Source organism: Gobius niger (assembly GCF_951799975.1).
Source record: "Gobius niger genome assembly, chromosome: 5".
Taxonomy (NCBI): Eukaryota; Metazoa; Chordata; class Actinopteri; order Gobiiformes; family Gobiidae; genus Gobius; species Gobius niger.
In genome coordinates, this window is record NC_136856.1 from 40304218 (window position 1) to 40318220 (window position 14003).

Below are 14003 nucleotides of genomic sequence, written 5' to 3' on the forward strand. Positions count from 1 at the left end.
TGATGAAAAATTTATGAAAAAGTGGCAAAAAAGTGACAAAAAATTGACGAAAAAATGACAAAAATGTGACAAAAAAGTGACAAAAAATTGACGAAAAAATGATTAAAAAAAGTGACAAAATGTGACAAAAATGTGACAAAAATGTGACAAAAAAGTGACAAAAAACTGACGAAAAAAGGACAAAAATATGACAAAAATTGACGAAAAATTGACGAAAAAATGACAAAAAAGTGACAAAAATGTAAAAAAAAAAGACCAAAAAATGATTAAAAAAAGTGACAAAATATGACAAAAATGTGACAAAAAATTGACAAAAATGGACAAAAAATTGACGAAAAAAGTGACAAAAAATTGACCAAAAAATTGACCAAAAAATGACCAAAAAATTGACAAAAAATTGACGAAAAATTGACGAAAAATTGACGAAAAAATGACCAAAAATTTACGAAAAAATGTAAAAATTTTTTTACAAAAATGTAAAAAAAATGACCAAAAAATGATAAAAAAAAGTGACAAAATATGACAAAAATGTGACAAAAAATTGACAAAAATTGACGAAAAAAGTGACAAAAAATTGACAAAAAATGACCAAAAAATTGACAAAAATGTAAAAAAAATTGACAAAAATGTAATAAAAAGTTACAGAAATGAGTTGAATGCCCAACAAAAAAATGATGGAAAAAAAATCTGATGACGTGAGGAAAAAAATCCTCTCGGTTCAGGTTAATATTGCCTGTAATGCATAGACGATCCACCAGGGGGTGCTGCAGCGCCCTCAGCACCCTGTGAAGCACCTTTGTAATAACCCCTGTGAGGTCATTCCGTACAGCACTGTGATGTGGAGAGAGTAGTCCTGTACTTTGGGCCAGGACTGAGAGATTCGGGGGAAATCTAAAGTCGTGTCAGTAAAGCGTTATCAGCAGCAGCAGTGTCTGGCCTTGTTACAGTTCACTTAAACCGAAACCATGTGTTGCATCACGGCTCGATCATTGAAGGAATTTGGACGTCGACAGGAATGAGACCAAAACCAGGTCACGCACACACACACACACACACACACACACACACACACACACACACACGCACACACACACACCTCCCACGTCACTCACACAGAAACTGGAGCCAAACACAGACTGTACAGGAGAGACCGGGGGGGAAACCTGCTGTTTCAACATCTACTCATTCATTTTCACTGGAGACGATGCTCATCACGGCTCTCAGGCTGGTCACAAACAGAACCGCAGGTGGTTTGTTGCAGGGCCAATTAGCTGGTGACAAAATTAATTTCACTATAACTTTGGTGTTTTCAATTAACTTTTTTAGTAAAACAATTTAGTTTCTCAGTCATCCTGGTAGGGATTTAGCTGCTGAGTGCCAAGAATCCAGACCGTTTTTCATGATATTTGTAGCACCACAGCGTATTCTGTGTTATAGCTATGGACACAGGCTGTGGTCGTTTGAAAGGCGAGAATCTAAGCTCTCCGTGGGTGAAAACGGTTTAATTCTACGAGCCTCGGTTCCTGAGAAATCTAAGCTAAACAGACGCTAGTTTTGATCAAAATCACTGTTTTTTTTTCTAGAAGCGGAGATAACGGGGGTTTAATGCAACACACTCCTTTCTGATCTCCTCCTTGTCCCTCCTCCCCTCCCATTCCCCCTCCCCCTCCCACAGAGAGCGACCAAAATCACACATAAGGTGTATTAGAGTGTCTAGTTTCGTAATTAAAAAACAAACAAATGCTAGTTTTTCCGTTACTGGCCCTCAAAGTGTTAATGAGACCAGTGGATTTTGACCTGGTTTTAAACATCTTCTAAAAGGCCTGTTCATACTAAAATTAAATCAGTTTGTTTGGTCGTCAATACTCCCTTCATCTCTGTGACTTTAGATACAGCGGCTTCTCTCTTGTGATTTTCTGCAGTTTAAAACACTCACCGTCTCCGGCCCCGGAGCAGTCCACGGTGAAGTGCGTGGGCTCGTTGGCCTTCAGCCCGGCCCGCTCCACTCCGGGCCCGAACACCCGCACGTTGTTCGGGTGGCTCCCTTTCCCCACGTTCACCTGCAAACGGCAAACATTTAGACCCCATTAATACTTCGTGAACATGTTCTTACGGAAAACACGTTACCTTGGATCAAACACGGCTCAAAATCTTCACGCTGCAATTTCAAAAAAGGTGACGCGGAAAGTTAAAGTGGCTTCCGTGTGTTTCAGCTGTGGGCCAAAAACAGAACGATCGCGCCTCATCTCAAGAATGACTGATTCAGTTTCAGACGGGGACGATGGGGTTCCACAGGGCTCCATCCTCGAACCACTAGGAATCCCAGCCGTCAGTAAAAAACTGGAATCTTAAAACCTATTTCAGTGCTTCAAAATTCTGTAGTCTATTGAAAGTCCTGTTGAAAAGGACATTTTTGTCACATTTTTGTTGAATTTTTGTCACTTTTTGGTTGAATTTTTGTTGATTTTTTGTTGAATTTTTGTTGAATTTTTCGTCTTTTTTTGTTGGATTTTTGTTGAATTTTTGTCACTTTTTGTTGAATTTTTGTCACTTTTTGTTGAATTTTTGTCATTTTTTTGTTGAATTTTTGTCATTTTTTGTTGAATTTTTGTTGAATTTTTGTTGAATTTTTCGTCTTTTTTTGTTGAATTTTTGTCACTTTTTGTTGAATTTTTGTCATTTTTTTGTTGAATTTTTGTCACTTTTTGTTGAATTTTTGTTGAATTTTTGTTGAATTTTTGTTGAATTTTTGTTGAATTTTTGTTGAATTTTTGTTGAATTTTTGTCACTTTTTGTTGAATTTTTGTCACTTTTTTGTTGAATTTTTGTCACATTTTGGTTGAATTTTTGTCACATTTTGTTGAATTTTTGTCACATTTTTGTCACATTTTTGTTGAATTTAGACCTCAAGTTCACTGATAAAAAGATGAAATAAATTAACCCTTGTGAACTTCGGTGAAGTTAAGATGATTGGGTGAGGGTGAGTAAACACACAAAAAGGCAAACTACACAATGAACTTAAAAATAAAGGATCTGAATTTATTATCAAAATGTCTGACATCATTGGGTTAACACTGGAGGCGATCGGTAGAATCAAAGGTTCATTAATACATGATATAAAAGAAATGATGTGATATTTCACCAGCCCGGTTTAAAGGCCCTGAACGGATCTGAGGGTCACTGATTCAGATCTTTAGTCCTGGTTTAGACCTGGTTTAGATCTGGTTTAGTCCTGGTTTAGACCTGGTTTAGACCTGGTTTAGACCTGGTTTAGACCTGGTTTAGTCCTGGTTTAGACCTGGTTTAGACCTGGTTTAGTCCTGGTTTAGTCCTGGTTCAATTTAGCCATTTCAAAAAGCAAGTTTTAATCATAAAGTATTTGTATTGATTGTGAATGAGCAGGTTAGTTCACCCTGAAAGTTGGGAAATGTGCTTAGAAACTGTCAAACGAACAATTTAGATTTTCAGGGTTTTTACGGGCAGTAGCAAGTCAAAGTTCATGCTTTTTACGGCAATTTTAATGGTCAAACACTATATTTTAATGCCACAAATGCAGAAAAAGGCTCATAATTCATTTCTCAAGATTTGCAAACATTGCCTCAAACAGAGGGAAGAATTGGATAAAACATACGACTGTACAATGATGTTAAAAAAGTGCAAACAGGTTTTAGTGCTTTTGAAAATCTGACTTATTTAGATGGAGAACATCTGTTATTATCTTACTTCAGTGAAGCAGCAATTTTACTGAAGAAATGTTATTTTTATTTGTATTTTTGAGCGGCTGACAGGAAGTGACATAGAGGTAAAGTTTCAGAGCAGTTTGACTCATTTCCCACACGTTAAGACGTCACGGCTCTACTTCCTGGTTCGCAGACGTGCGAAAAACCACAAAAAACTCTTTAAAACTACAATCAATATTTGTGAAACTCCACACAGAGTTACTGAACAGACTTATGTATCAGAACCATGAGCCAAAAACGCTGCACCTACTGCTATAAAAGTCATATTTACCAAAATCGCTACATCCGGGTTAGAAAAATGCTAACGGCGCAGCAGCTACGCTAACCCCGGAAGTAGTGACTTTAGTAAATATTACTTTTTTTTAGCAGAAGGTTCAGCATTTTTGGCTAATGAGTCTGAGAAATAAGTAGGTTCAGAAACTCTCCGTTGTGTTTCAGGAATATTGATGATTGTTTTTAAATTATATTTGCCGGTCTGCTAGAAGACCTGGAAGCGGGAGTCGGGAAAATAGAATCTTTAGAGAAATTTTCCACTATTTTTAGCCATTTTCTGGTGGAATATCAACTTATTTATCACATACAAGTAAAGTCCAGTGTAAATCGGGTCCATACGGATATTTTCTCACAGCAGATTGTTCTGTAGAACGACAGTCATAGCTAGCGCTAGGTAACCGCTAGCATTAGCCCGATGCTAACATGTAGCATCAAGTTAGCATTCTCTGTTATTTATGTATTTATGGGCTGTTGAACCACTTTGCTCCTCCCCATGTCTTTGTATCTTTATTTAGTAGAAACTATATTCATAATTCAGCATTTGTTAAAGTAGTTTTTGAATAATTGGCTTGTTGCACGGTGTGGCTATGCTAGTTCCTCTGACCTGAAGGTGTGAGCGCCAGTACTTCCTGTCTGTTTTCTTTTTCTGGAATAATAATCACATTGTCTACAGATTACGTTGTGGGCGATGAGTTCCTGGTCGATCATTTTCTGTGTTCAAATCATGATGTAGCGAGTTCAGGGGAGACGCCTGTGATCATGAAGGATTGATGGTTTGTTTTGAAGCTAAAGGCTAACATGCTATAAAAAATTATACATAAAAAGGCATTATTTCAAATTGTGTAATGCATTAACCCCTTATCTCCCGCCTGAACCGAGCACGTTTTCTCCAGTTTGGCTTTACCCCAATCCAAAAGCTTCTGGAGAAAAGCTGTGAAAATAGCGACAAAACTGAGACGAAAACACTGATGGAAATGTGACAAAAAAGTGAGAAAACATTGACAAAAAAGGGACGAAAAATTTATGAAAAAGTGGCAAAAATGTCACTAGAAATTGACAAAAAATGGACGAAAAAAATGACAAAAAAATTACAAAAATATGACAAAAAATTGACTAAATGTGACAAAAAATGTGATAAAAATAGACCAAAAAATGTGACCAAAAAATGACAAAAAAGCAACAAAAATGAGGTGAATATCCAACAAAAAAATGATGGAAAAAAATCTGACGACGTGAGGAAAAAGATCCTCTCGGTTCAGGCCGGAGTTAAGAGGTTAAATTAGCCTTTAGCTTCAAGACAAACTCCCTGATCCTCACAAACATAAACGTCTCCTCTATGGAAATATTTCTACCAGGAACTCACGGGTCTGAGCTCATCTTAATGGAAATGAATACGAACAGGAAGTACTAGCGCCCACAGCTTCAGCTCAGAGGAACTAGCGTAGCCACATTGTGCAACAAGCCGATTAGAGAAAGTTTAGATTTTTCTCCAAATTGTTTTCCCCCTTTTCAAACATGACCATATATGGGCGAATCCAGAGATGCCGTCTGTATCTATTGACTGAACATGGTCGGCACGGCAACATTTTAAAATTGTTTACCTTCATCTATGTCACTTCCTGTCTGTGTCCAATAAGGAAGTGAAACTATAAACTTAAATATAATCGTGTTAACTTTGTTTTAGCAAAAAGTGTGTGTAATGTGTCGTATGCACTTGATTTTGGCACAGGTCATTTAATTACTTTTAATGCTTTTCCCATGCTCTGCTGAAACCCTGATTTTAATTGGATACAAGGCCTTTACCTGAATCTGAATTTGTTTCATAAAGAGCGGCGTCAGGATTAAACCATTACTAAAACCTGAACAAGTCTCGGCAGGAAACGAGAACAAACGCCTCAGAGGAACCAGTTCTCTCCTGAATTTACTCCCCGTTTCCTTTGGCTTCATTTAGTCCCGTTTTTTGTCCTGGTTTCACCCGGGTCAGTCCCAGTTCAGGGGGCCTTTAAACTCCGGGCCGTCCCGCTCGGAGGTTTGTTTACAGCCGTCTTCCATGATGTAAGAGCTGCTGCCAAAGCAAACAAGAGCACAGCAGGGCGTGACCGGGCCAACAGGAGGCACTTGCAACACTTCCTGACAGGGTTTCACTGCAGATGATGAAACTTAACTTCTGTAATCGCTCATGTTTCTGCATCTATGGCCTCACTCGTTACAGAGAACCCACTGGTCACACGATTTCACAGCCAAGAGCGAACATGAAGCAGCAGCACTGACCAGGACCTGGTTTTTGGCTTGAGGAATCCAACCTACAACCTCCTCATGCGAAGAAATCACTCACTGCCAGAGCTGCCATTCTCTGAACCTCTGAACTCACACCTGAACGGATCCCATTTTCTACAGTTTGGCTTTGACCTCATCAAAACGCTTCTTGGGGAAAAAAGCACCAAAACAGCCACAAAAAATGAGAAGAAAACAAGGATGTAAACGCAACAAAAATGTGACAAAAATGTGACAAAAATGTGACAAAAATGCAACAAAAAAATGACAAAAATTCAACAAAAATGTGACAAAAATTCAACAAAAAGTGACAAAAATGTGACAAAAATTCAACAAAAAAGTGACAAAAATTCAACAAAAAAACCGACAAAAATTCAACAAAAAGTGACAAAAATGTGACAAAAATTCAACAAAAAAGTGACAAAAATTCAACAAAAAAAACGAAAAAAATTCACCAAAAAGTGACAAAAATGTGACAAAAATTCAACAAAAAAGTGACAAAAAAGTGACAAAAATTCAACAAAAATTCAACAAAAATGTGACAAAAAAATGACAAAAAATCAACAAAAAAAGACAAAAATTCAACCAAAAAGTGACAAAAATGTGACAAAAATTCAACAAAAATGTGACAAAAAATCAACAAAAAATGACAAAAAATCAACAAAAATGTGACAAAAAATCAACAAAAAATGACAAAAAATCAACAAAAATGTGACAAAAATTCAATAAAAATGTGACAAAAAAATGACAAAAAATCAACAAAAAAAGACAAAAATTCAACCAAAAAGTGACAAAAATGTGACAAAAATTCAACAAAAATTCAACAAAAAAGTGACAAAAAAGTGACAAAAATTCAACAAAAATGTGACAAAAATTCAACAAAAATGTGACAAAAAAATGACAAAAATTCAACAAAAAAGTGACAAAAATTCAACAAAAAGTGACAAAAATGTGACAAAAATTCAACAAAAATGTGACAAAAATTCAATAAAAATTTGACAAAAAAATGACAAAAAATCTACAAAAAAAGACAAAAATTCAACCAAAAAGTAACAAAAATGTGACAAAAATTCAACAAAAAATGACAAAAATTCAACAAAAAATGACAAAAAATCAACAAAAATGTGACAAAAATTCAATAAAAATGTGACAAAAAAATGACAAAAAATCAACAAAAATGTGACAAAAATGTGACAAAAATGTGACAAAAATGTGACAAAAATTCAACAAAAAGTGACAAAAATTCAACAAAAAAATCACAAAAAATCAAATGTGACCAAAATAAAAAAAACACAAAAAAAGGTGACACAGCAACAACGTGAGGAAAAAGATCAGTTTTGTGGGTCTTTCAGATGAGGTGTTACACAGGCCTATATAATGGCCAAAGAGGACAGAATGCCTTTGGTTCAGGCGGGTGCTAAGAGGTTAATAAGGTTCACCCGAGGCCTCTCTCTCGTGTTCCTGTGTGAAGATTCGTCCCGTTGGCTCGCGTTCGTATTATTTGGGGCGTGTCTGTTGACTTTCTCACATTACCTCATCCCAGAGACGCAGGGGAGCGGCACAGGTTTAAGGCACCGGCATTAGGATCATAAAGCCTAAAATACCACAGACACTTCGGGACTTGTACCCGACATGCAGGTGATAAAGCGTTTGCTATTGTGCAATTGGAAACAGGGGATTTGTCACGTGAAGTCAATGCTGGTAAAGAGTGACGAACATGATACTTCTTGTTCCATTTTCTCCTCATAAAGAGCCCAGGTGCAGGTGATTCGATGTCACTTACATGGAGACGCAATGTGAAAAATGCACACGGTTTGTACTTGCTGGACTGTTTGATAAACTTTAATGAACCTCTTACCATCCGCCTAAACCGAAGGCATTCTGTCCTCTTTGGCTGTTATATAGGCCTGTGCAACACCTCAAAAAACGGATCTTTTTCCTCGCATTGTTGCTGAGTCACCTTTTTTTGTGTTTTTTTTTTTTTGGTCACATTTGATTTTTTGTGATTTTTTTGTTGAATTTTTGTTGAATTTTTGTCATTTTTTTGTTGAATTTTTGTCACATTTTTGTTGAATTTGTCATTTTTTTGTCATTTTTTTGTTGAATTTTTGTCACATTTTTGTTGAATTTTTGTCACATTTTTCTTGAATTTTTGTCATTTTTTTGGTCATTTTTTTTTTGTAATTTTTTTGTTGAATTTGTGACATTTTTGTTGAATTTTTGTCACTTTTTTGTCACATTTTTGTTGAATTTTTGTCACATTTTTGTCATTTTTTTGTCATTTTTTTGTTGAATTTTTGTCACATTTTTGTCACATTTTTGTCACATTTTTGTCACATTTTTGTCACATTTTTGTTGAATTTTTGTCACATTTTTGTTGAATTTTTGTCACTTTTTTGTTGAATTTTTGTCACATTTTTCTTGAATTTTTGTCATTTTTTTTGTCATTTTTTTTTTGTCATTTTTTTGTTGAATTTGTGACATTTTTGTTGAATTTTTGTCACTTTTTTGTCACATTTTTGTTGAATTTTTGTCACATTTTTGTCATTTTTTTGTCATTTTTTTGTTGAATTTTTGTCACATTTTTGTCACATTTTTGTTGAATTTTTGTCACATTTTTGTCACATTTTTGTCACATTTTTGTTGAATTTTTGTAATTTTTTTTTGTAATTTTTTTGTTGAATTTGTGACATTTTTGTTGAATTTTTGTCACTTTTTTTGTTGAATTTTTGTCACATTTTTGTTGAATTTTTGTCACATTTTGTTGAATTTTTGTCACATTTTTGTTGAATTTTTGTCACATTTTTCTTGAATTTTTGTCACATTTTTCTTGAATTTTTGTCGAATTTTTGTCATTTTTTTGTAATTTTTTTGTCGAATTTTTGTCATTTTTTGTCGAATTTTTGTCACATTTTTGTTGAGTTTTTGTTGAGTTTTTGTTTTGACATGGAGATAAAAGTCCTGTATTTTTAGTGCACTGATTTCTTTCTAATTTAGTTGGTGCGACTTATATTCCAGAGACTTATATTCTCAATACTCTGAACATTACGGTATATTCTAGTCTGTTTGTGACCACCTCTTTTCCAAAGTCAGACCTCTCTCAAACCATTTCTTAGGCTAAAAGTCTGACTAAACCATCTTAAAAAGGAGCGGTTGGTAATTTCAGATTGAGAAACATGGCCGCTAGAGCTTTCTCTGCAGTGTTGGTACATCCTCTTGTGCAGTGGCTGTTTAGTTAAGTCGAGAGTAGCTTTTTAGAATAAAGACGGGTGGAAACAATAAATCCTTTATATATTCCGCCTCCTGCCAAACGATCATTAGTTGCTGACAAAGCTCACACACACACAGACGTTCTCGTTCATCCCTACCTCCCAATGTTCTAAACTAAACAAGGGATTTTCTCACTGAGCCACTTCAGACAATCCCCCACAACAACCTGCATGTGTTTCCAGCCTTCCCACTTCCTGAGGGCCAAACAAGAACCCTTTTTAGCTTTTATTCCTGTCACACCTTTGGGATTTCCTCACGCATTCCTGAATCACGTCCAAGAACCCGGTGGCTCTTTCTCACACGTTTATACACTGCCCTTTAATGGAGCGTTTAAACAGTGTTTTTATGGAGTGTGAGGCCAAACAACATCAGGAAGAACAGCTGTGAACAAGCCGTCACTCAGCACAACAGTGAGCGATGCAGAACGGAAACTTCTGCTCAGCTATGTTAGAAAAGATCTATAAAAACACACAGAAAAGTTTCCATTCAACCAGACCAGAACTCTGTCTGAACCATTGATAATCAGATGCAACATTAGAGAAAACAAATCAAGCATTTTACACATTCTTGGGCTGTTGTTTTTATATTAATTTAATCGCTAATCACAAGTTAAGGCTAATTGTGATGAAAAAATACGTCCAAGATTAAAAATTGACTTCCAATTTTTCAAAAGCTTTACGTTTCTTGCATAAATTTGCCACAATAAATCAAAAATGTAGGTTCATAGTTAGAAGACGAACGATATGGGCTTTTCTAAGGCCGATGCCGATTTTTTATTGGTCGATGCCGATATGCACGGCCGATATTTTTATGTCTTTCGATAATCCTGTGTATGATTGAGCTTTATTTAACCAGGAAAGTCCCACTCAGATTGGCGGATCGATACCAAACGGCTATTTTTAGTATCGATATTGGGCAAAAAGTATGGATACTCATTTGCATATGTAAAAAGAAGGCGGGGCAGCGATTATCAACACAAAAGGATGATTTATTTCTTTGTTCTGAGTCAAAACAGTCACAACAGTAAAGGATCGAACTGAGCCGGGCTGATCATTCTGGTTCAGGTTCTGTTTGTCATTTAATAAGTATTAATTTAACATTTTGTTTATGTATTTAATTTCACATTAGTGTTGTTTAAGCCCTTAACTCCCACCTGAACCGAGCACATTTTCTCCAGTTGGGCTTTACCCCAATCCAAAAGCTTCTGGAAAAAAGGTGTGAAAATAGTGACAAAACTGAGACGAAAACAATGATGGAAATGTGACAAAAAAGTGGGAAAAATGTCACAAGAAATTGACAAAAAAATGACGAAAATTTGACAAAAATTTGGCCAAAAAATGACCAAAAAAAAGTGACCAAAAACTGACAAAAAATTACAAAAAAATGACAAAAAAATCGACAAAAAATTGACAAAAAATTGACACAAAAAAATACAAAAAATGGACAAAAACGTGACAAAAAATGACTAAAATTTGATAAAGATTTGATAAAAATTTGACAAAAAATGACAAAGATGTGATTTAAAAAAATGACTAAAAATTGACAAAAAAAATGACAAAAAAAAAAGACAAAAATGTGACAAAAAAATGACAAAAATTTGATAAAAATTTGATAAAAAATTGACAAAAAATGGAAAAAAAATTGACAAAAAAATACAAACATTGGACAAAAATTTGACAAAAAAATGACAAATTTGATAAAAATTTGACAAAAAAATGACAGATGTGATTAAAAAAAATGACAAAAAATTGACAAAAATTGGACACAAAAAAATACAAAAATGAGACAAAAATGTGACAAAAAATGACAAAAATGTGATAAAAATGTGACAAAAAATTGATGAAAAAATGACAAAAATGTCACATAAATGAGTTGAATACCAAACAAAAAAATAATGGAAAAAAAATGTGATGACATGAAGGAAAGGATCCTCTCGGTTCAGGCGGGAGTTAAGAGGTTAATCAACCAGTTAAATATAATTTCAATTGACCAGTTAATTATATAAAATAACCAGTTGTAGAAATGTATATTGATTGAAATGCATTCACCCACATGAAATGACCAGTATCAGTATCGACAAAAATGACCCCAAAAGTATCGGTATCGACTCCAAAAAATGTGTCAAATATTGGTCTGATATATTTTAGTCGAATGGTTCAGAAAAGCTTTGTTCTGACTTTAATACAACAGTGGCCGTGACATGTTAGTAACGTATCAGCCAAAACATTACGACCACTGGAAAAATCCACAGAAAGTAACGAGGCAGATCCGGCACAAAGAAAAGACTCGCATGTTTTGGTTCATCCATGTAATGCTTGTTTGTTTTTCATCATAGTATTGAACGTTTGTAGATACAGTGGCCGTAATCTTATGCCTGATTGACGATTAGTGTAAAACAAAGAAAATGTGGTTTTATGTGAGTTACACAGTGCACAGACAGTGAGTAAACAAGACAAAAACAGTGCAAAAAGAAAAAACAAACAATCAACGGTGTGATACAGTGAAATGTAACGAAACAAACATGTGATAAACGGACAGTGTGAGAAACATGTTAAACACTATGGATAAACGTGGATAAATCTCTCAGAAAACATGAAAAAAATGTGAAATGTAGTGGTTCTTTTTTTAACAGTGCTCTGACTCATTAGGATCCACAAAGTTCAATAAAATATGAATATAAAATAAAAAAAGGTAACAAACATTTCACCCCAAATCAGACGTAATATTTCTTCAAAAGAAATCTACAAACCTTTGATTATTTGTTTTGTTTTGATGCTACAGTAAAGAAGCTCTTGTATGACATGTCTTCAGACTCTTGAAGGAAATTTAATGATGATTTTTTTTCCCCTGTATCATCCCCAAGTCTCACAAACAGAAAAATCCCTTCCCCGAGCACAGTTTGACTATAATAGCCAGTTTGTAAACACTTTGCTAATCAAGAAATCACCTGTATATATTGATTACCGTAAATGCTCTAATAGAGGCCGGGGCCTTTATTTACTCCAGGGCATCAGGACCAGGCCTTTATTGGAACCAGGCCACAATTAGAGACAGGCCTTTATTTCTATTTGAGCAAAACGGACGACCAGGAAAATGAAGAAAGACGAGATTTGTGTCCATTTATTACTGAACATTTCAAACCCTCTCCCAGCGGCTGGAACATTGATGCCTTTTATTTTGTCGGGACAACAGGAAGTGTTTCGTTGCTGTTAGCGGAGCTTTGACATCAGTGTCACTGCAGGTTTCTGTTTCGTTTTTACCGGACCGGATTATTTGTTGTTCTCTTGTGTAAAAGGCGAGTTTAGACGGAGCGTTTGTGTTTGTGATCGATCATGAGACTGACCCGAGAGAAGACGAGACGCTCGCGCTGATGGGAGGAGTTATTTTGAGGCGTGGGACTGACCTGCACACGGAGCAGCTGGACGTGCTTTGAAGACGCGATGGAGACTTTATTAAAACCCTGGAGGGTCACACAACATTTGCCCTGTTTCCAAATATGGTCACAGGAGGTTTGAAAAGTGTCTAAATCTGTGTCAAAGTTACGCTGGGATCAGCTCCTCCGCAGCGTCGCCCTCGGCCCGGGTTCAGTTTGTTACTTCCTGCACCTGAGTTTTCATTTACACCAGTATGAGACAAACTCCTAACATGGGGAATATTTCTACAGCTACCGTTCTTTCGCATCTCTATCGTCGTTCTAGCGATTTCTTTCCCTGGCGCAGCTTTGGATTTGAACACGGTGATGTTTTTGGTGTTAATGAGGAACTTGGAGGAAAAGCTCCCGTTACATTTTTATCATATTTTTGTCACATTTTTGTCATTTTTTTGGCAAATTTTAATCAAATTTTTGTCATATTTTTGAAATTTTTTGGGAAATTTTTTGTAATTTTTTGTAATTCTTTGGTCCAATTTATCAATTTTGTATAAATTTTTGTCATATTTTTGTCATTTTTTAATCAAATTTGTCATTTTTTTGTCCAATTTTTTTCCATTTTTTGTCACTTTTTTGTCAATTTTTAATCAAATTTGTGTCATTTTTTTGTTACATTTTTATCATATTTTTGCACATTTTGTCACATTTTTGTCAAATTTTAATCACATTTTTGTCACATTTTTGTCATTTCTTCATCACTTTTTTGTCAATTTTTGGTCCATTTTTTATAATTTTTTTGTCATATTTTTGTCATTTTTTAATCAAATTTGTGTCACATTTTGTCACATTTGTCATTTTTTCGTCCAATTTTTTTCCATTTTTTGTCCTTTTTTTTGTCACATTTTTGTCACTTTGTCATTTTTTAATCAAATTTGTGTCTTTTTTGTCACATTTTTGTCAAATTTTAATCACATTTTTGTAATTTTTTTTGTAATTTTTTATCAAATTTTTGTAACATTTTTGTCATTTTTTTGTCAAAATTTAATCAAATTTTTGTCACATTTTTGTCATTTTTT

The 14003-nt window shown here is 34.9% G+C and overlaps 1 protein-coding gene across 4 annotated transcripts in view; it reads right to left on the bottom strand.

Annotated features, from left to right (window-relative positions):
* flnba (filamin B a) overlaps positions 1-14003 on the bottom strand; it is a gene marked incomplete at its 5' end in the record, with an annotated part of 180105 nt that overhangs the window by 72920 nt on the left and 93182 nt on the right. For all 4 annotated transcript variants that reach the window (XM_079555971.1, XM_079555973.1, XM_079555972.1 and 1 more), the window contains one exon: positions 1937-2060. In XM_079555971.1, the coding sequence (XP_079412097.1) occupies positions 1937-2060 (124 nt within the window). The remainder of the gene's footprint in view (positions 1-1936; positions 2061-14003) is intronic.